Raw genomic sequence first — 23,218 nt, 5'->3', positions numbered from 1 at the left:
CACCAGAAAGACAAAGCTCGGATATTACACGACCAATAGTTCAATCTCAAACAAGGCAATCCCATTCCTCCCAGTTCCTTTGGTCTTTGCAAAATATACTTTTTGATCCTGGAGTCTTTTTATTCCAACTAAAACGAGATATTAAGCTGTCCAATTTTGTGAAGAAGGCTTTGGTGATGTAAAATGGTATGCATTGGAATAAAAACAGAAATTTAGGAAGAATGTTCATTCTTACTATGTTAATTCTTCCTGCCAGAGAAACCGGGAGGGTGCTCCATTTGTCCAAGTTGTGAGTCGTTTGTTCACACAGCTTTGAGAAATTATGTTTGAAAAGCCTGGAAAATTCTTTGGTGAAGTTGATCCCTAAATACTTAAAACTGTTTGAGATTGTAAATGGATAAGATGTAAGGACTTGGTTAGATTCTTGGGTTGGGCTAGTAATTAAAAAGATGATACCCTTGGAAAAAAATATTTTATATCCTGATATTATTCCAAAATCTTTTAAAACTGACATTACTTTCGGAAGAGATTCCTTAGTGTTTGACACATATAACAACAGGTCGTCAGCATACAATGATACCTTGTGTTCGGTCTTTCCCCTTGTAATACCAGCATATCCTTCAGATGTTCTTAATGCAATGGCTAGAGGCTCAATTGCTAAAGCAAAACGTAAGGGTGATAGGGGGCAGCCCTGCCTTGTTGAACGTCCTAGAGAGAAATAAGATGAATCTCCATGATTAGTTTGTACAGACGCTTGTGGTTGAACATATAACAGTTTGATTAGAGATACAAAGTTAATAATAATAATAATACTTTTTATTTATATAGCGCTTTTCTAAAAACTCAAAGTCGCTTGGGACCGAATCCAAATTTTAACAGGGACGAGAAGAGATAATCCCACTCGACCCTGTCAAAGGCTTTCTCTGCATCAGGGAGAGCAGCAACTCTTGAGTTTGTTTATCTGTGTCTTGGGTATAAATAATATTCATTATTCTACGTATACGTCTTTTGTGAACCAGGGGCGATTGGTTTTGATAGCACATCAACAAACTGAGTGAAATCGTACCTTGAGGGACGAGAACAAATGGTGGACATAAACGGAACCTCGTCCTCGTCCCTCCCGGTGAGCTGTGGGGTTCCTCAAGGCAGCATTCTAGGACCATTACTGTTCCTCCTATACATTAACGACATGAATGCTGCCTGTAACTGCAAATTGTTCCTGTTTGCTGATGACTCAGCACTCCTGATTTCGGGAGAGGACAAAGTGCAGGTTGAGGAAGCTCTCAGCTCTGAGGTCACCAGAATCCGTACTTGGCTTACTGATAACAAACTGTCACTACATCTTGGTAAAACAGAATCTATTCTTTTTGGGTCTAAACACTCTCTACGTGAGATAAATGTTAATGATTTCAAGGTCACAGTCGATAATACAGTCATCTCCAGCAAAGAAGAGATTACCTATTTGGGCTGTGTTCTTGACAAATACCTGTCTGGCGATAGTATGGCAACTAAGGTGATCAAAAAAGTGAGAAACGGAGATAGTCATCACGACTCTCTCCGGATCAACCCCCCTCCCCCCTCCCCCCTTTTTTTGTCCACCTACGTTGCACATATTAATTGCCTTTGTAATTTATTGTAATTTATTGTAATTTATGTAAGTTATTTATTGTCATTCATTGTCATTTTGCATCAGTGGTGTAATTTATTTTAGATTGTTAGTTTGCACTGGCGGTGTAAAATCATTTTATTTTTGTTTTTCTAATGTTAAGTTGAATCAATTGAGTAATTTAATATTAGTTTTATTTTTATTGTTAATTGTGGATGATTTATGTACGAAGGACTTTCAACGGAAACAAGACCGCAAGGGCTTTTTAGAAATGCTCCTCTTAGACAGGATGTTTGACTGTACTTGTACTGTAATACATGCTACTGTGTGACTCTACTTGTACTGTAATACATGCTACTGTGTGACTGTACTTGTACTGTAATACATGCTACTGTGTGACTGTACTTGTACCCTAACATTCTATCTAATAGATATATTCATATTCAACCCAGTCTGGTCCCGACATATGACGGTAGGAAGTATATCTTCCATGCGTGTTGCCAAGACTTTTGCTGGATTTTATAGTCAGCATTGAGTAAACTTTTAGGTCGGTATGAACCGGGTTCCAAAGGATCCTTCCCCGTCATTCCTAGCTTTTTAATAACAGTTGGGCGTTCTGCCTCCCAGTTCCGGTCCCCTTCCCGGTCCAGGACATCTGGATATACCAAACCTGCTCCTCATCGTCACAGGACACCCATGTCAATGGAACGGGAGTGTGTTTGTTTGTGTGTGTGTCTGTTTGTGTGTGTGGTTGTCTCTGTGTGTGTGTCTGTTTGTGTGTGTCTGTTTGTGTGTGTGGTTGTCTCTGTGTGTGTGTGTCTGTTTGTGTGTGTGGTTGTCTCTGTGTGTGTGTGTCTGTGTGTGTGTGTCTGTTTGTGTGTGTCTGTTTGTGTGTGTCTGTTTGTGTGTGTGGTTGTCTCTGGATTTTGCGCCCACAGTGATCACTGAATCACATCGATTGCTCTTGATTGCTTGTTGCTGATGAATGAGACCTCCGTCGGGGGTGGGGGGGGGGTTTCACCTCGTGTGTGTCTGTTTGTCTCTGTGTGTGTGTGTCTGTTTGTGTGTGTGGTTGTCTCTGTGTGTGTGTGGTTGTCTCTGTGTGTGTGTGTGTGTGTGTTGGACTTCACAGTTCCACAATCTGCAGGAGTTGAGAGTCAGTTCGTCCAGAGGGACTAGACGACGGAACCACCTGCAGGTTCCTGGTCAGGTTCCCCAGCGAGCTGGACGACAGGGTGAGGGGGCGGAGCCACACACTAGTTTGGGTCATAGGAGGATGTCTGTTTAACATCTCCGGCCAGCAGGCCGATGACATCACGCCGTGCTGCAGAGGGGGGAGTGTAACGGGGGAGGGGGGGTCATAGCGTTGTGGGCGTTCCTCTGAACATGGATTCCTTCACTCACGTATGTTGGATAGTTTTTCCTCTTGTGACGTCACAGCTTCCACATTATCATCAGTGCTGGGTCCTGATCCGACTGAGGTTCTGGGGTGGTTCTGTTTGAAGGTTCTCCCTGTGTCTGCGTGGGTTCGTGCAGTTCTTCAGCTCCAAAAACCTGCATCAGAGTCACTGTGATTGGTTGTCTGTCTTTCATGTGATAAACTGATGACTGTGTCCCACCTCCTCCTTAAAGTTAGCTGTGATGGGTGGGAGGAAGCAGAAAGTCCCAGGATGTTTTTAACCCCGGACCAACAGCCCCCCCCCAATGGTGCCAGTGGTTTCAGGAACGCCGCCATGGACGGTTTGACTCTAATGAAGTGTCCTCTGGTGTCTCTGTGTCCATCTGCAGATTGCTTGAGGACACCGTGAAGACGCTGAAGCAGAGAAGATCGGAGGCCTGTCCTACCTGGAGGGGTGTCTGGCCTGCTCCACAGCGTACCTCGTCTTCCTCTGCATGGAGACGCGTTATGAGACGGTGCCACCGATGATGTCCATGCATCTGGACAGACTGGACAATGACTTGAGGGCGCTAACCTTTCCTGTTGTGTGCTTTAGGTGTTGAAGAAGATAGGCTCGTGAGAAGATCTACGCCCCCAGAGGTCTGCGTGCCGTATCCTAACGCTTCTGCTCCGTTAGCCGCCGCGGCTCCCTAACTCCTCGCCACCAGCCTCCAGTGACTCCAGCTCGGGGAGTAGCTCCGTGTCGGGGGACACCGCTCGATGACCTCACGCGTCTCAACAACCACATCCCAGTCATTCGACCCACTTTAGAACAACCTCCTACAGCCATTTGTAATCGGGCGTTGAGTCTACGATGTGAGGGAGAAAGACAAGCGTCAGCCACCTCCGGTCCAGCAACGTGGCCCCGCCCAGGCAGGCCGGGCCAACGGGGGTCTGGACTGAAGTCCAGTGTAGCAGTACTCGCCCCCGGAGCCCAGCGAGCTCCTTCATGCACCGCTGATGGAGTCAGATAAACGTTGCTCTGCCCAGTGATTAGAGGACGAAGTGGACCGCCCACTTTACCTGTGTGATGATGCATCTACAGCAGGAGTTAGAGATGAGGATGAGGATGAGGAAGAGGAAGAGTCTTCCTGTACCGGCAGCGTTTTCAGATGCAAAAGACTGTCTTTAATCCTAATTGTCGTTTGATGCTTCTGATGCTACAGATGAATAAATACTGTTGCATCACAGCTGCACAGACCTCATTTCCATAGCAACGATTCAGATTTTATTGTTTCCTCAATGTTTAGTTACAAAACAATGTTAAGCTGCGTGAGAAAACATTGAGCATGAATGCGTTCATCCTTGATGTCATAAAGGAGAGACAACAAATACATTCATCGTTACTTCAAAAGCCTCGTATTGAAATGTTAAGGAGGGTCAATACAGAACCCCCCCCCCCCCCCCCCGGAGGATCAGTAGAGGATAATCCCCCCCCGGAGAATCAATACAGAAGATAACCCCCCCCCCCCCCGGAGGATCAGTACAGACCCTGACTACATTCAGAGAATAATCCCCCCCCCCCAGACTTTATATTCAAGTTTTTTGAGGTCTCCAAGTCTTCATTCAACAAACAGGTTTTGGCAGCAGTGACGTTTGAAGACACTAAAACTAAACAAGCAGATTCCATCAAGTTGCCACGGTAACCACAAGCAGTCCCCACGTCTCTGGGATCTGTGGCGGTCTCCCCCCCCCCCCGATTACCAGGAGGAGAAAAAGGGACGCTTGCAGTGGAAGGTTTGTGTGAAGGCGTTGCCGAGGGCGACCACTCGCCCCTGGCTGCCCGAGCGGCTGTGCTCCACCACCACCCGGGGCATCTGCACCAGCTGGATGGGGCTCCTCCCGTCCTTCAGGGCCTGGCTCAGGTTCAACACCTACAAGCACAGGTCAGCACGTATGAAGACAAGGAGCGACGGGAGCACGCTCAGAGAGGAGGACCGAGGTAAGTCACCTGTCCTCTCATCACAGACATCTGTCTCTCAAACACGGTCCTATCGAAGCCTTTGTCTGTCTGGGGAGAGAGGACAAGCGTCAGAGGACAAGCGTCAGCGGCTCCGACGCCTGCCAGCCACTCCTCGGCGTTCGGCCGTCGCCTACCTTGAACATCTCGTAGAGGTCCTCACAAAGGTCCTGCACAAAATTCATGTCAGACAGGCGGGACAGCACAAGGTCTCGAGTACCCTGGGAGAAGGCCACCTTAGCCTGAGGGAGCCACGCCCAGTGGAACGGGTCTGATGACGGGACAGAGGACATGAAACAGCCTTTACCTGCAGCAGCGAAGGCTCAGCCGGCAGACCGGGACTTCAATGTGTTCATGTTGTGTAACAGACGGGACAGACGGGGCAGACGGGACAGACGGGGCAGACGGGGCAGACGGGACAGACGGGGCAGACGGGACAGACGGGGCAGACGGGACAGACGGGGCAGACGGGACAGACGGGACAGACGGGACAGACGGGGCAGACGGGGCAGACGGGGCAGACGGGGCAGACGGGGCAGACGGGGCAGACGGGGCAGACGGGACAGACGGGACAGACGGGACAGACGGGGCAGACGGGACAGACGGGGCAGACGGGACAGACGGGGCAGACGGGACAGACGGGACAGACGGGACAGACGGGGCAGACGGGGCAGACGGGGCAGACGGGGCAGACGGGACAGACGGGGCAGACGGGGCAGACGGGGCAGACGGGACAGGGGGTGGGCGGCGCAGCGTACAGGCCCGCCACTCGTCCGGGTGCTTGAAGGGGAAGGCCAGGCCGTTGTCGATCGCCGCTATCTTGATGCAGGAATCGGAGCCGTTCTCTGTCCAGCCTGCATCCTGCAGAGTTACAGCCAATCAGACCGATCAACGACCAACGGCCATGATTGTGGGTTTGTTCTGATGCTGAGGTGCTTGTTTACCTGTGTAGCCACCAGTGTTGGGAAAGTAACTAAAGTAACTGTAACTTTAATTATATTACTTTTTCCCCAGTAACGAGTAGTGTAACTTGTTACTTTTTCATTTTGAGTAATAATATTACTTTTTTCACTCCGACCGGATACGGAAACGATTCGTCCTCGTCTGTTTTTAAACTCGATCGTTGCGGTTGGTGTCGTTTTGCTGCCCGCTGCACCACGGAGGCAGACCGTCTCTCCGTTAGGATCAAAACATCAGCGTTCAATGATTGGATAACAATACGACGGACAGAAGCGACAGCCAATCAGATCGCTGGAATGTCTACCGCTTGCTTGTTAGTGGCTCTAAGCCTTAGAGCCCAAGGCTATTTAGTACAAAGGAATAAAACGTATTCACATACGGATAATATAATAACCATTAAATCATTGGTTTATCAATATAATAACATTGGTTTATTAATATAACAACCATTGGTTTATTAATATAACATAACCATTGGTTTATTAATATAACCATTAAACCATTGGTTTATTAATATAATAACATTGGTTTATTAATATAACATAACCATTGGTTTATTAATATAACCATTAAACCATTGGTTTATTAATATAATAACATTGGTTTATTCATATAATATAACCATTGGTTTATTAATATAACATAACCATTGGTTTATTAATATAATAACATTGGTTTATTAATATAATAACATTGGTTTATTAATATAACATAACCATTGGTTTATTAATATAACATAACCATTGGTTTATTAATATAATAACATTGGTTTATTAATATAACATAACCATTGGTTTATTAATATAATAACATTGGTTTATTAATATAACAACCATTGGTTTATTAATATAATAACAGTGGTTTATTAATATAACATAACCATTGGTTTATTAATATAACATAACCATTGGTTTATTAATATAATAACATTGGTTTATTAATATAATAACATTGGTTTATTAATATAATAACATTGGTTTATTAATATAACATAACCATTGGTTTATTAATGTAACCATTAAACCATTGGTTTATTAATATAATAACATTGGTTTATTAATATAATAACATTGGTTTATTAATATAACATAACCATTGGTTTATTAATATAACCATTAAACCATTGGTTTATTAATATAATAACATTGGTTTATTAATATAATAACATTGGTTTATTAATATAACATAACCATTGGTTTATTAATATAACCATTAACCATTGGTTTATTAATATAATAACATTGGTTTATTAATATAACATAACCTTTGGTTTATTCATATAATATAACCATTGGTTTATTAATATAACATAACCATTGGTTTATTAATATAATAACATTGGTTTATTGATATAATAACATTGGTTTATTAATATAATAACATTGGTTTATTAATATAATAACATTGGTTTATTAATATAACATAACCATTGGTTTATTAATATAATAACACTGGTTTATTAATATAACATAACCATTGGTTTATTAATATAACATAACCATTGGTTTATTAATATAATAACACTGGTTTATTAATATAACATAACCATTGGTTTATTAATATAACATTGGTTTATTAATATAATAACATTGGTTTATTAATATAACATAACCATTGGTTTATTAATATAATAACATTGGTTTATTAATATAACATAACCATTGGTTTATTAATATAACCATTGGTTTATTAATATAATAACATTGGTTTATTAATATAACATAACCATTGGTTTATTAATATAATAACATTGGCTTATTAATATAACATAACCATTGGTTTATTAATATAATAACATTGGTTTATTAATATAACCATTAAACCATTGGTTTATTAATATAATAACATTGGTTTATTAATATAATAACATTGGCTTATTAATATAATAACATTGGCTTATTAATATAACATAACCATTGGTCTTTTATCAATATAACCATTAAACCATTGGTTTATTAATATAATAACATTGGTTTATTAATATAATAACATTGGCTTATTAATATAACATAACCATTGGTTTATTGATATAACCATTAAACCATTGGTTTATTAATATAATAACATTGGTTTATTAATATAACCATTAAACCATTGGTTTATTAATATAATAACATTGGTTTATTAATATAATAACATTGGCTTATTAATATAACATAACCATTAAACCATTGGTTTATTAATATAATAAAATTGGTTTATTAATATAACATAACCATTGGTTTATCAATATAACCATTAAACCATTGGTTTATTAATATAATAACATTGGTTTATTAATATAACCATTAAACCATTGGTTTATTAATATAATAACATTGGTTTATTAATATAATAACATTGGCTTATTAATATAACATAACCATTGGTTTATTGATATAACCATTAAACCATTGGTTTATTAATATAATAACATTGGTTTATCAATATAACCATTAAACCATTGGTTTATTAATATAATAACATTGGTTTATTAATATAATAACATTGGTTTATTAATATAATAACATTGGTTTATTAATATAATAACATTGGTTTATTAATATAATAACATTGGTTTATTAATATAATAACATTGGTTTATTAATATAATAACATTGGTTTATTAATATAACATAACCATTGGTTTATTAATATAATAACACTGGTTTATTAATATAACATAACCATTGGTTTATTAATATAACATAACCATTGGTTTATTAATATAACATAACCATTGGTTTATTGATATAACCATTAAACCATTGGTTTATTAATATAATAACATTGGTTTATTAATATAACCATTAAACCATTGGTTTATTAATATAATAACATTGGTTTATTAATATAATAACATTGGTTTATTAATATAACCATTAAACCATTGGTTTATTAATATAATAACATTGGCTTATTAATATAACATAACCATTGGTTTATCAATATAACCATTAAACCATTGGTTTATTAATATAATAACATTGGTTTATTAATATAATAACATTGGTTTATTAATATAATAACATTGGTTTATTAATATAACATAACCATTGGTTTATCAATATAACCATTAAACCATTGGTTTATTAATATAATAACATTGGTTTATTAATATAACCATTAAACCATTGGTTCATTAATATAATAACATTGGCTTATTAATATAACATAACCATTGGTTTATTGATATAACCATTAAACCATTGGTTTATTAATATAATAACATTGGTTTATTAATATAACCATTAAGCCATTGGTTTATTAATATAATAACATTGGTTTATTAATATAACCATTAAACCATTGGTTTATTAATATAATAACATTGGTTTATAATATAATAACATTGGTTTATTAATATAATAACATTGGTTTATTAATATAACATAACCATTGGTTTATTAATATAATAACATTGGTTTATTAATATAATAACATAGGTTTATTAATATAATAACATTGGTTTATTAATATAATAACATTGGTTTATTAATATAACATAACCATTGGTTTATTAATATAATAACACTGGTTTATTAATATAACATAACCATTGGTTTATTAATATAACATTGGTTTATTAATATAATAACATTGGTTTATTAATATAACATAACCATTGGTTTATTAATATAATAACATTGGTTTATTAATATAACATAACCATTGGTTTATTAATATAACATAACCATTGGTTTATTAATATAATAACATTGGCTTATTAATATAACATAACCATTGGTTTATTAATATAATAACATTGGTTTATTAATATAATAACATTGGCTTATTAATATAACATAACCATTGGTTTATTAATATAACATTGGTTTATTAATATAATAACATTGGTTTATTAATATAATAACATTGGTTTATTAATATAACATAACCATTGGTTTATTAATGTAACCATTAAACCATTGGTTTATTAATATAATAACATTGGTTTATTAATATAATAACATTGGTTTATTAATATAACATAACCATTGGTTTATTAATATAACCATTAAACCATTGGTTTATTAATATAATAACATTGGTTTATTAATATAACATAACCATTGGTTTATTAATATAACCATTAACCATTGGTTTATTAATATAATAACATTGGTTTATTAATATAACATAACCTTTGGTTTATTCATATAATATAACCATTGGTTTATTAATATAACATAACCATTGGTTTATTAATATAATAACATTGGTTTATTAATATAATAACATTGGTTTATTAATATAATAACATTGGTTTATTAATATAATAACATTGGTTTATTAATATAATAACATTGGTTTATTAATATAACATAACCATTGGTTTATTAATATAATAACACTGGTTTATTAATATAACATAACCATTGGTTTATTAATATAACATAACCATTGGTTTATTAATATAATAACACTGGTTTATTAATATAACATAACCATTGGTTTATTAATATAACATTGGTTTATTAATATAATAACATTGGTTTATTAATATAACATAACCATTGGTTTATTAATATAATAACATTGGTTTATTAATATAACATAACCATTGGTTTATTAATATAACCATTGGTTTATTAATATAATAACATTGGTTTATTAATATAACATAACCATTGGTTTATTAATATAATAACATTGGCTTATTAATATAACATAACCATTGGTTTATTAATATAATAACATTGGTTTATTAATATAACCATTAAACCATTGGTTTATTAATATAATAACATTGGTTTATTAATATAATAACATTGGCTTATTAATATAATAACATTGGCTTATTAATATAACATAACCATTGGTCTTTTATCAATATAACCATTAAACCATTGGTTTATTAATATAATAACATTGGTTTATTAATATAATAACATTGGCTTATTAATATAACATAACCATTGGTTTATTGATATAACCATTAAACCATTGTTTTATTAATATAATAACATTGGCTTATTAATATAACATAACCATTGGTTTATTGATATAACCATTAAACCATTGTTTTATTAATATAATAACATTGGTTTATTAATATAACCATTAAACCATTGGTTTATTAATATAATAACATTGGTTTATTAATATAACCATTAAACCATTGGTTTATTAATATAATAACATTGGTTTATTAATATAATAACATTGGCTTATTAATATAACATAACCATTAAACCATTGGTTTATTAATATAATAAAATTGGTTTATTAATATAACATAACCATTGGTTTATTAATATAATAACATTGGTTTATTAATATAATAACATTGGTTTATTAATATAATAACATTGGTTTATTAATATAATAACATTGGTTTATTAATATAACATAACCATTGGTTTATTAATATAATAACACTGGTTTATTAATATAACATAACCATTGGTTTATTAATATAACATAACCATTGGTTTATTAATATAATAACACTGGTTTATTAATATAACATAACCATTGGTTTATTAATATAACATTGGTTTATTAATATAATAACATTGGTTTATTAATATAACATAACCATTGGTTTATTAATATAATAACATTGGTTTATTAATATAACATAACCATTGGTTTATTAATATAACCATTGGTTTATTAATATAATAACATTGGTTTATTAATATAACATAACCATTGGTTTATTAATATAATAACATTGGCTTATTAATATAACATAACCATTGGTTTATTAATATAATAACATTGGTTTATTAATATAACCATTAAACCATTGGTTTATTAATATAATAACATTGGCTTATTAATATAACATAACCATTGGTTTATCAATATAACCATTAAACCATTGGTTTATTAATATAATAACATTGGTTTATTAATATAATAACATTGGTTTATTAATATAATAACATTGGTTTATTAATATAACATAACCATTGGTTTATCAATATAACCATTAAACCATTGGTTTATTAATATAATAACATTGGTTTATTAATATAACCATTAAACCATTGGTTCATTAATATAATAACATTGGCTTATTAATATAACATAACCATTGGTTTATTGATATAACCATTAAACCATTGGTTTATTAATATAATAACATTGGTTTATTAATATAACCATTAAGCCATTGGTTTATTAATATAATAACATTGGTTTATTAATATAACCATTAAACCATTGGTTTATTAATATAATAACATTGGTTTATAATATAATAACATTGGTTTATTAATATAATAACATTGGTTTATTAATATAACATAACCATTGGTTTATTAATATAATAACATTGGTTTATTAATATAATAACATAGGTTTATTAATATAATAACATTGGTTTATTAATATAATAACATTGGTTTATTAATATAACATAACCATTGGTTTATTAATATAATAACACTGGTTTATTAATATAACATAACCATTGGTTTATTAATATAATAACATTGGTTTATTAATATAACATAACCATTGGTTTATTAATATAATAACATTGGTTTATTAATATAACATAACCATTGGTTTATTAATATAATAACATTGGCTTATTAATATAACATAACCATTGGTTTATTAATATAATAACATTGGTTTATTAATATAATAACATTGGCTTATTAATATAACATAACCATTGGTTTATTAATATAATAACATTGGTTTATTAATATAACCATTAAACCATTGGTTTATTAATATAATAACATTGGTTTATTAATATAATAACATTGGCTTATTAATATAACATAACCATTGGTTTATCAATATAACCATTAAACCATTGGTTTATTAATATAATAACATTGGTTTATTAATATAATAACATTGGCTTATTAATATAACATAACCATTGGTTTATTGATATAACCATTAAACCATTGTTTTATTAATATAATAACATTGGTTTATTAATATAACCATTAAACCATTGGTTTATTAATATAATAACATTGGTTTATTAATATAACCATTAAACCATTGGTTTATTAATATAATAACATTGGTTTATTAATATAATAACATTGGCTTATTAATATAACATAACCATTGGTTTATCAATATAACCATTAAACCATTGGTTTATTAATATAATAACATTGGTTTATTAATATAATAACATTGGTTTATTAATATAACATAACCATTGGTTTATTGATATAACCATTAAACCATTGGTTTATTAATATAATAACATTGGTTTATTAATATAACCATTAAACCATTGGTTTATTAATATAATAACATTGGTTTATTAATATAACATTGGTTTATTAATATAACCATTAAACCATTGGTTTATTAATATAATAACATTGGTTTATTAATATAATAACATTGGCTTATTAATATAACATAACCATTGGTTTATCAATATAACCATTAAACCATTGGTTTATTAATATAATAACATTGGTTTATTAGTATAACATAACCATTGGTTTATCAATATAACCATTAAACCATTGGTTTATTAATATAATAACATTGGTTTATTAATATAACCATTAAACCATTGGTTCATTAATATAATAACATTGGCTTATTAATATAACATAACCATTGGTTTATTGATATAACCATTAAACCATTGGTTTATTAATATAATAACATTGGTTTATTAATATAACCATTAAGCCATTGGTTTATTAATATAATAACATTGGTTTATTAATATAACCATTAAACCATTGGTTTATTAATATAATAACATTGGTTTATAATATAATAACATTGGTTTATTAATATAATAACATTGGTTTATTAATATAACATAACCATTGGTTTATTAATATAATAACATTGGTTTATTAATATAATAACATTGGTTTATTAATATAATAACATTGGTTTATTAATATAACATAACCATTGGTTTATTAATATAATAACATTGGCTTATTAATATAACATAACCATTGGTTTATTAATATAATAACATTGGTTTATTAATATAATAACATTGGCTTATTAATATAACATAACCATTGGTTTATTAATATAATAACATTGGTTTATTAATATAACCATTAAACCATTGGTTTATTAATATAATAACATTGGTTTATTAATATAATAACATTGGCTTATTAATATAACATAACCATTGGTTTATCAATATAACCATTAAACCATTGGTTTATTAATATAATAACATTGGTTTATTAATATAATAACATTGGCTTATTAATATAACATAACCATTGGTTTATTGATATAACCATTAAACCATTGTTTTATTAATATAATAACATTGGTTTATTAATATAACCATTAAACCATTGGTTTATTAATATAATAACATTGGTTTATTAATATAACCATTAAACCATTGGTTTATTAATATAATAACATTGGTTTATTAATATAATAACATTGGCTTATTAATATAACATAACCATTGGTTTATCAATATAACCATTAAACCATTGGTTTATTAATATAATAACATTGGTTTATTAATATAATAACATTGGTTTATTAATATAACATAACCATTGGTTTATTGATATAACCATTAAACCATTGGTTTATTAATATAATAACATTGGTTTATTAATATAACCATTAAACCATTGGTTTATTAATATAATAACATTGGTTTATTAATATAACATTGGTTTATTAATATAACCATTAAACCATTGGTTTATTAATATAATAACATTGGTTTATTAATATAATAACATTGGCTTATTAATATAACATAACCATTGGTTTATCAATATAACCATTAAACCATTGGTTTATTAATATAATAACATTGGTTTATTAGTATAACATAACCATTGGTTTATCAATATAACCATTAAACCATTGGTTTATTAATATAATAACATTGGTTTATTAATATAACCATTAAACCATTGGTTCATTAATATAATAACATTGGCTTATTAATATAACATAACCATTGGTTTATTGATATAACCATTAAACCATTGGTTTATTAATATAATAACATTGGTTTATTAATATAACCATTAAGCCATTGGTTTATTAATATAATAACATTGGTTTATTAATATAACCATTAAACCATTGGTTTATTAATATAATAACATTGGTTTATAATATAATAACATTGGTTTATTAATATAATAACATTGGTTTATTAATATAACATAACCATTGGTTTATTAATATAATAACATTGGTTTATTAATATAATAACATTGGTTTATTAATATAATAACATTGGTTTATTAATATAACATAACCATTGGTTTATTAATATAATAACACTGGTTTATTAATATAACATAACCATTGGTTTATTAATATAACATTGGTTTATTAATATAATAACATTGGTTTATTAATATAACATAACCATTGGTTTATTAATATAATAACATTGGTTTATTAATATAACATAACCATTGGTTTATTAATATAATAACATTGGTTTATTAATATAACATAACCATTGGTTTATTAATATAATAACATTGGCTTATTAATATAACATAACCATTGGTTTATTAATATAATAACATTGGTTTATTAATATAACATAACCATTGGTTTATTAATATAATAACATTGGCTTATTAATATAACATAACCATTGGTTTATTAATATAATAACATTGGTTTATTAATATAACCATTAAACCATTGGTTTATTAATATAATAACATTGGTTTATTAATATAATAACATTGGCTTATTAATATAACATAACCATTGGTTTATCAATATAACCATTAAACCATTGGTTTATTAATATAATAACATTGGTTTATTAATATAATAACATTGGCTTATTAATATAACATAACCATTGGTTTATTGATATAACCATTAAACCATTGTTTTATTAATATAATAACATTGGTTTATTAATATAACCATTAAACCATTGGTTTATTAATATAATAACATTGGTTTATTAATATAACCATTAAACCATTGGTTTATTAATATAATAACATTGGTTTATTAATATAATAACATTGGCTTATTAATATAACATAACCATTGGTTTATCAATATAACCATTAAACCATTGGTTTATTAATATAATAACATTGGTTTATTAATATAACATAACCATTGGTTTATCAATATAACCATTAAACCATTGGTTTATTAATATAATAACATTGGTTTATTAATATAACCATTAAACCATTGGTTTATTAATATAATAACATTGGTTTATTAATATAATAACATTGGTTTATTAATATAATAACATTGGCTTATTAATATAACATAACCATTGGTTTATTGATATAACCATTAAACCATTGGTTTATTAATATAATAACATTGGTTTATCAATATAACCATTAAACCATTGGTTTATTAATATAATAACATTGGTTTATTAATATAATAACATTGGTTTATTAATATAACCATTAAACCATTGGTTTATTAATATAATAACATTGGTTTATTAATATAATAACATTGGTTTATTAATATAACATAACCATTGGTTTATTGATATAACCATTAAACCATTGGTTTATTAATATAATAACATTGGTTTATTAATATAACCATTAAACCATTGGTTTATTAATATAATAACATTGGTTTATTAATATAATAACATTGGCTTATTAATATAACATAACCATTGGTTTATCAATATAACCATTAAACCATTGGTTTATTAATATAATAACATTGGTTTATTAATATAACATAACCATTGGTTTATCAATATAACCATTAAACCATTGGTTTATTAATATAATAACATTGGTTTATTAATATAACCATTAAACCATTGGTTTATTAATATAATAACATTGGTTTATTAATATAACATTGGCTTATTAATATAACATAACCATTGGTTTATTGATATAACCATTAAACCATTGGTTTATTAATATAATAACATTGGTTTATTAATATAACCATTAAGCCATTGGTTTATTAATATAATAACATTGGTTTATTAATATAACCATTAAACCATTGGTTTATTAATATAATAACATTGGTTTATAATATAATAACATTGGTTTATTAATATAATAACATTGGTTTATTAATATAACATAACCATTGGTTTATTAATATAATAACATTGGTTTATTAATATAATAACATTGGTTTATTAATATAATAACATTGGTTTATTAATATAATAACATTGGTTTATAATATAATAACATTGGTTTATTAATATAATAACATTGGTTTATTAATATAACATAACCATTGGTTTATTGATATAACATAACCATTGGTTTATTAATATAACCATTAAACCATTGGTTTATTAATATAATAACATTGGCTTATTAATATAACATAACCATTGGTTTATCAATATAACCATTAAACCATTGGTTTATTAATATAATAACATTGGTTTATTAATATAACATAACCATTGGTTTATCAATATAACCATTAAACCATTGGTTTATTAATATAATAACATTGGTTTATTAATATAATAACATTGGTTTATTGATATAACATAACCATTGGTTTATCAATATAACCATTAAACCATTGGTTTATTAATATAATAACATTGGTTTATTAATATAACCATTAAACCATTGGTTTATTAATATAATAACATTGGCTTATTAATATAACATAACCATTGATTTATCAATATAACCATTAAACCATTGGTTTATTAATATAATAACATTGGTTTATTAATATAACATAACCATTGGTTTATCAATATAACCATTAAACCATTGGTTTATTAATATAATAACATTGGTTTATTAATATAATAACATTGGTTTATTAATATAACATAACCATTGGTTTATTAATATAATAACACTGGTTTATTAATATAACATAACCATTGGTTTATTAATATAACATTGGTTTATTAATATAATAACATTGGTTTATTAATATAACATAACCATTGGTTTATTAATATAATAACATTGGTTTATTAATATAACATAACCATTGGTTTATCAATATAACCATTAAACCATTGGTTTATTAATATAATAACATTGGTTTATTAATATAATAACATTGGTTTATTAATATAACATAACCATTGGTTTATTAATATAATAACACTGGTTTATTAATATAACATAACCATTGGTTTATTAATATAACATTGGTTTATTAATACAATAACATTGGTTTATTAATATAACATAACCATTGGTTTATTAATATAATAACATTGGTTTATTAATATAACATAACCATTGGTTTGTTAATATAACCATTGGTTTATTAATATAATAACATTGGTTTATTAATATAACATAACCATTGGTTTATTAATATAATAACATTGGCTTATTAATATAACATAACCATTGGTTTATTAATATAATAACATTGGTTTATTAATATAACATAACCATTGGTTTATTAATATAATAACATTGGCTTATTAATATAACATAACCATTGGTTTATTAATATAATAACATTGGTTTATTAATATAACCATTAAACCATTGGTTTATTAATATAATAACATTGGCTTATTAATATAACAACCATTGGTTTATCAATATAACCATTAAACCATTGGTTTATTAATATAATAACATTGGCTTATTAATATAACATAACCATTGGTTTATTGATATAACCATTAAACCATTGTTTTATTAATATAATAACATTGGTTTATTAATATAACCATTAAACCATTGGTTTATTAATATAATAACATTGGTTTATTAATATAACCATTAAACCATTGGTGTATTAATATAATAACATTGGTTTATTAATATAATAACATTGGCTTATTAATATAACATAACCATTGGTTTATCAATATAACCATTAAACCATTGGTTTATTAATATAATAACATTGGTTTATTAATATAACATAACCATTGGTTTATCAATATAACCATTAAACCATTGGTTTATTAATATAATAACATTGGTTTATTAATATAACCATTAAACCATTGGTTTATTAATATAATAACATTGGTTTATTAATATAATAACATTGGTTTATTAATATAATAACATTGGCTTATTAATATAACATAACCATTGGTTTATTGATATAACCATTAAACCATTGGTTTATTAATATAATAACATTGGTTTATCAATATAACCATTAAACCATTGGTTTATTAATATAATAACATTGGTTTATTAATATAATAACATTGGTTTATTAATATAACCATTAAACCATTGGTTTATTAATATAATAACATTGGTTTATTAATATAATAACATTGGTTTATTAATATAACATAACCATTGGTTTATTGATATAACCATTAAACCATTGGTTTATTAATATAATAACATTGGTTTATTAATATAACCATTAAACCATTGGTTTATTAATATAATAACATTGGTTTATTAATATAATAACATTGGCTTATTAATATAACATAACCATTGGTTTATCAATATAACCATTAAACCATTGGTTTATTAATATAATAACATTGGTTTATTAATATAACATAACCATTGGTTTATCAATATAACCATTAAACCATTGGTTTATTAATATAATAACATTGGTTTATTAATATAACCATTAAACCATTGGTTTATTAATATAACATAACCATTGGTTTATCAATATAACCATTAAACCATTGGTTTATTAATATAACATAACCATTGGTTTATCAATATAACCATTAAACCATTGGTTTATTAATATAATAACATTGGTTTATTAATATAACCATTAAACCATTGGTTTATTAATATAATAACATTGGTTTATTAATATAACATTGGCTTATTAATATAACATAACCATTGGTTTATTGATATAACCATTAAACCATTGGTTTATTAATATAACCATTAAGCCATTGGTTTATTAATATAATAACATTGGTTTATTAATATAACCATTAAACCATTGGTTTATTAATATAATAACATTGGTTTATAATATAATAACATTGGTTTATTAATATAATAACATTGGTTTATTAATATAACATAACCATTGGTTTATTAATATAATAACATTGGTTTATTAATATAATAACATTGGTTTATTAATATAACATAACCATTGGTTTATTAATATAACCATTAAACCATTGGTTTATTAATATAATAACATTGGTTTATTAATATAATAACATTGGTTTATTAATATAATAACATTGGCTTATTAATATAACATAACCATTGGTTTATTGATATAACCATTAAACCATTGGTTTATTAATATAATAACATTGGTTTATCAATATAACCATTAAACCATTGGTTTATTAATATAATAACATTGGTTTATTAATATAATAACATTGGTTTATTAATATAACCATTAAACCATTGGTTTATTAATATAATAACATTGGTTTATTAATATAATAACATTGGTTTATTAATATAACATAACCATTGGTTTATTGATATAACCATTAAACCATTGGTTTATTAATATAATAACATTGGTTTATTAATATAACCATTAAACCATTGGTTTATTAATATAATAACATTGGTTTATTAATATAATAACATTGGCTTATTAATATAACATAACCATTGGTTTATCAATATAACCATTAAACCATTGGTTTATTAATATAATAACATTGGTTTATTAATATAACATAACCATTGGTTTATCAATATAACCATTAAACCATTGGTTTATTAATATAATAACATTGGTTTATTAATATAACCATTAAACCATTGGTTTATTAATATAACATAACCATTGGTTTATCAATATAACCATTAAACCATTGGTTTATTAATATAATAACATTGGTTTATTAATATAATAACATTGGTTTATTAATATAACATAACCATTGGTTTATCAATATAACCATTAAACCATTGGTTTATTAATATAATAACATTGGTTTATTAATATAACCATTAAACCATTGGTTTATTAATATAATAACATTGGTTTATTAATATAACATTGGCTTATTAATATAACATAACCATTGGTTTATTGATATAACCATTAAACCATTGGTTTATTAATATAATAACATTGGTTTATTAATATAACCATTAAGCCATTGGTTTATTAATATAATAACATTGGTTTATTAATATAACCATTAAACCATTGGTTTATTAATATAATAACATTGGTTTATAATATAATAACATTGGTTTATTAATATAATAACATTGGTTTATTAATTTAACATAACCATTGGTTTATTAATATAATAACATTGGTTTATTAACATAATAACATTGGTTTATTAATATAATAACATTGGTTTATTAATATAATAACATTGGTTTATAATATAATAACATTGGTTTATTAATATAATAACATTGGTTTATTAATATAACATAACCATTGGTTTATTGATATAACATAACCATTGGTTTATTAATATAACCATTAAACCATTGGTTTATTAATATAATAACATTGGCTTATTAATATAACATAACCATTGGTTTATCAATATAACCATTAAACCATTGGTTTATTAATATAATAACATTGGTTTATTAATATAACATAACCATTGGTTTATCAATATAACCATTAAACCATTGGTTTATTAATATAATAACATTGGTTTATTAATATAACATAACCATTGGTTTATCAATATAACCATTAAACCATTGGTTTATTAATATAATAACATTGGTTTATTAATATAACATAACCATTGGTTTATCAATATAACCATTAAACCATTGGTTTATCAATATAACCATTAAACCATTGGTTTATTAATATAATAACATTGGTTTATTAATATAATAACATTGGTTTATTGATATAACATAACCATTGGTTTATCAATATAACCATTAAACCATTGGTTTATTAATATAATAACATTGGTTTATTAATATAACCATTAAACCATTGGTTTATTAATATAATAACATTGGCTTATTAATATAACATAACCATTGGTTTATTGATATAACCATTAAACCATTGGTTTATTAATATAATAACATTGGTTTATCAATATAACCATTAAACCATTGGTTTATTAATATAATAACATTGGTTTATTAATATAATAACATTGGTTTATTAATATAACCATTAAACCATTGGTTTATTAATATAATAACATTGGTTTATTAATATAATAACATTGGTTTATCAATATAACCATTAAACCATTGGTTTATTAATATAATAACATTGGTTTATTAATATAATAACATTGGTTTATTAATATAACCATTAAACCATTGGTTTATTAATATAATAACATTGGTTTATTAATATAATAACATTGGTTTATTAATATAACATAACCATTGGTTTATTGATATAACCATTAAACCATTGGTTTATTAATATAATAACATTGGTTTATTAATATAACCATTAAACCATTGGTTTATTAATATAATAACATTGGTTTATTAATATAATAACATTGGCTTATTAATATAACATAACCATTGGTTTATCAATATAACCATTAAACCATTGGTTTATTAATATAATAACATTGGTTTATTAATATAACATAACCATTGGTTTATCAATATAACCATTAAACCATTGGTTTATTAATATAATAACATTGGTTTATTAATATAACCATTAAACCATTGGTTTATTAATATAACATAACCATTGGTTTATCAATATAACCATTAAACCATTGGTTTATTAATATAATAACATTGGTTTATTAATATAACATAACCATTGGTTTATCAATATAACCATTAAACCATTGGTTTATTAATATAATAACATTGGTTTATTAATATAACCATTAAACCATTGGTTTATTAATATAATAACATTGGTTTATTAATATAACATTGGCTTATTAATATAACACAACCATTGGTTTATTGATATAACCATTAAACCATTGGTTTATTAATATAATAACATTGGTTTATTAATATAACCATTAAGCCATTGGTTTATTAATATAATAACATTGGTTTATTAATATAACCATTAAACCATTGGTTTATTAATATAATAACATTGGTTTATAATATAATAACATTGGTTTATTAATATAATAACATTGGTTTATTAATATAACATAACCATTGGTTTATTAATATAATAACATTGGTTTATTAATATAATAACATTGGTTTATTAATATAATAACATTGGTTTATAATATAATAACATTGGTTTATAATATAATAACATTGGTTTATTAATATAACATAACCATTGGTTTATTGATATAACATAACCATTGGTTTATTAATATAACCATTAAACCATTGGTTTATTAATATAATAACATTGGCTTATTAATATAACATAACCATTGGTTTATCAATATAACCATTAAACCATTGGTTTATTAATATAATAACATTGGTTTATTAATATAACA

At 26.8% G+C, this 23,218-nt stretch overlaps 1 protein-coding gene across 2 annotated transcripts in view; it reads right to left on the bottom strand.

The window, feature by feature from the left end:
* Positions 1–4,587: 4,587 nt before the first annotated feature.
* The window catches only part of pi4k2b (phosphatidylinositol 4-kinase type 2 beta), a 31,026-nt gene continuing 12,395 nt past the window's right edge, over positions 4,588–23,218 (bottom strand). Inside the window, exons 8-11 of one of the 2 annotated variants that reach the window (XM_068750682.1) lie at positions 5,763–5,865; positions 5,142–5,275; positions 4,996–5,055; positions 4,588–4,918 (exon numbers count right to left, since the gene is read on the bottom strand). In XM_068750682.1, coding sequence (XP_068606783.1) covers positions 4,745–4,918; positions 4,996–5,055; positions 5,142–5,275; positions 5,763–5,865 — 471 coding nt within the window. In that variant the 3' untranslated portion in view covers positions 4,588–4,744. The remainder of the gene's footprint in view (positions 4,919–4,995; positions 5,056–5,141; positions 5,276–5,762; positions 5,866–23,218) is intronic. The other variant, XM_068750683.1, reaches the window with a different exon arrangement.

This window comes from Brachionichthys hirsutus, chromosome 17 (genome assembly GCF_040956055.1).
Source record: "Brachionichthys hirsutus isolate HB-005 chromosome 17, CSIRO-AGI_Bhir_v1, whole genome shotgun sequence".
Classification (NCBI taxonomy): Eukaryota; Metazoa; Chordata; class Actinopteri; order Lophiiformes; family Brachionichthyidae; genus Brachionichthys; species Brachionichthys hirsutus.
This window is presented reverse-complemented; position numbering and strand designations above follow the sequence as displayed.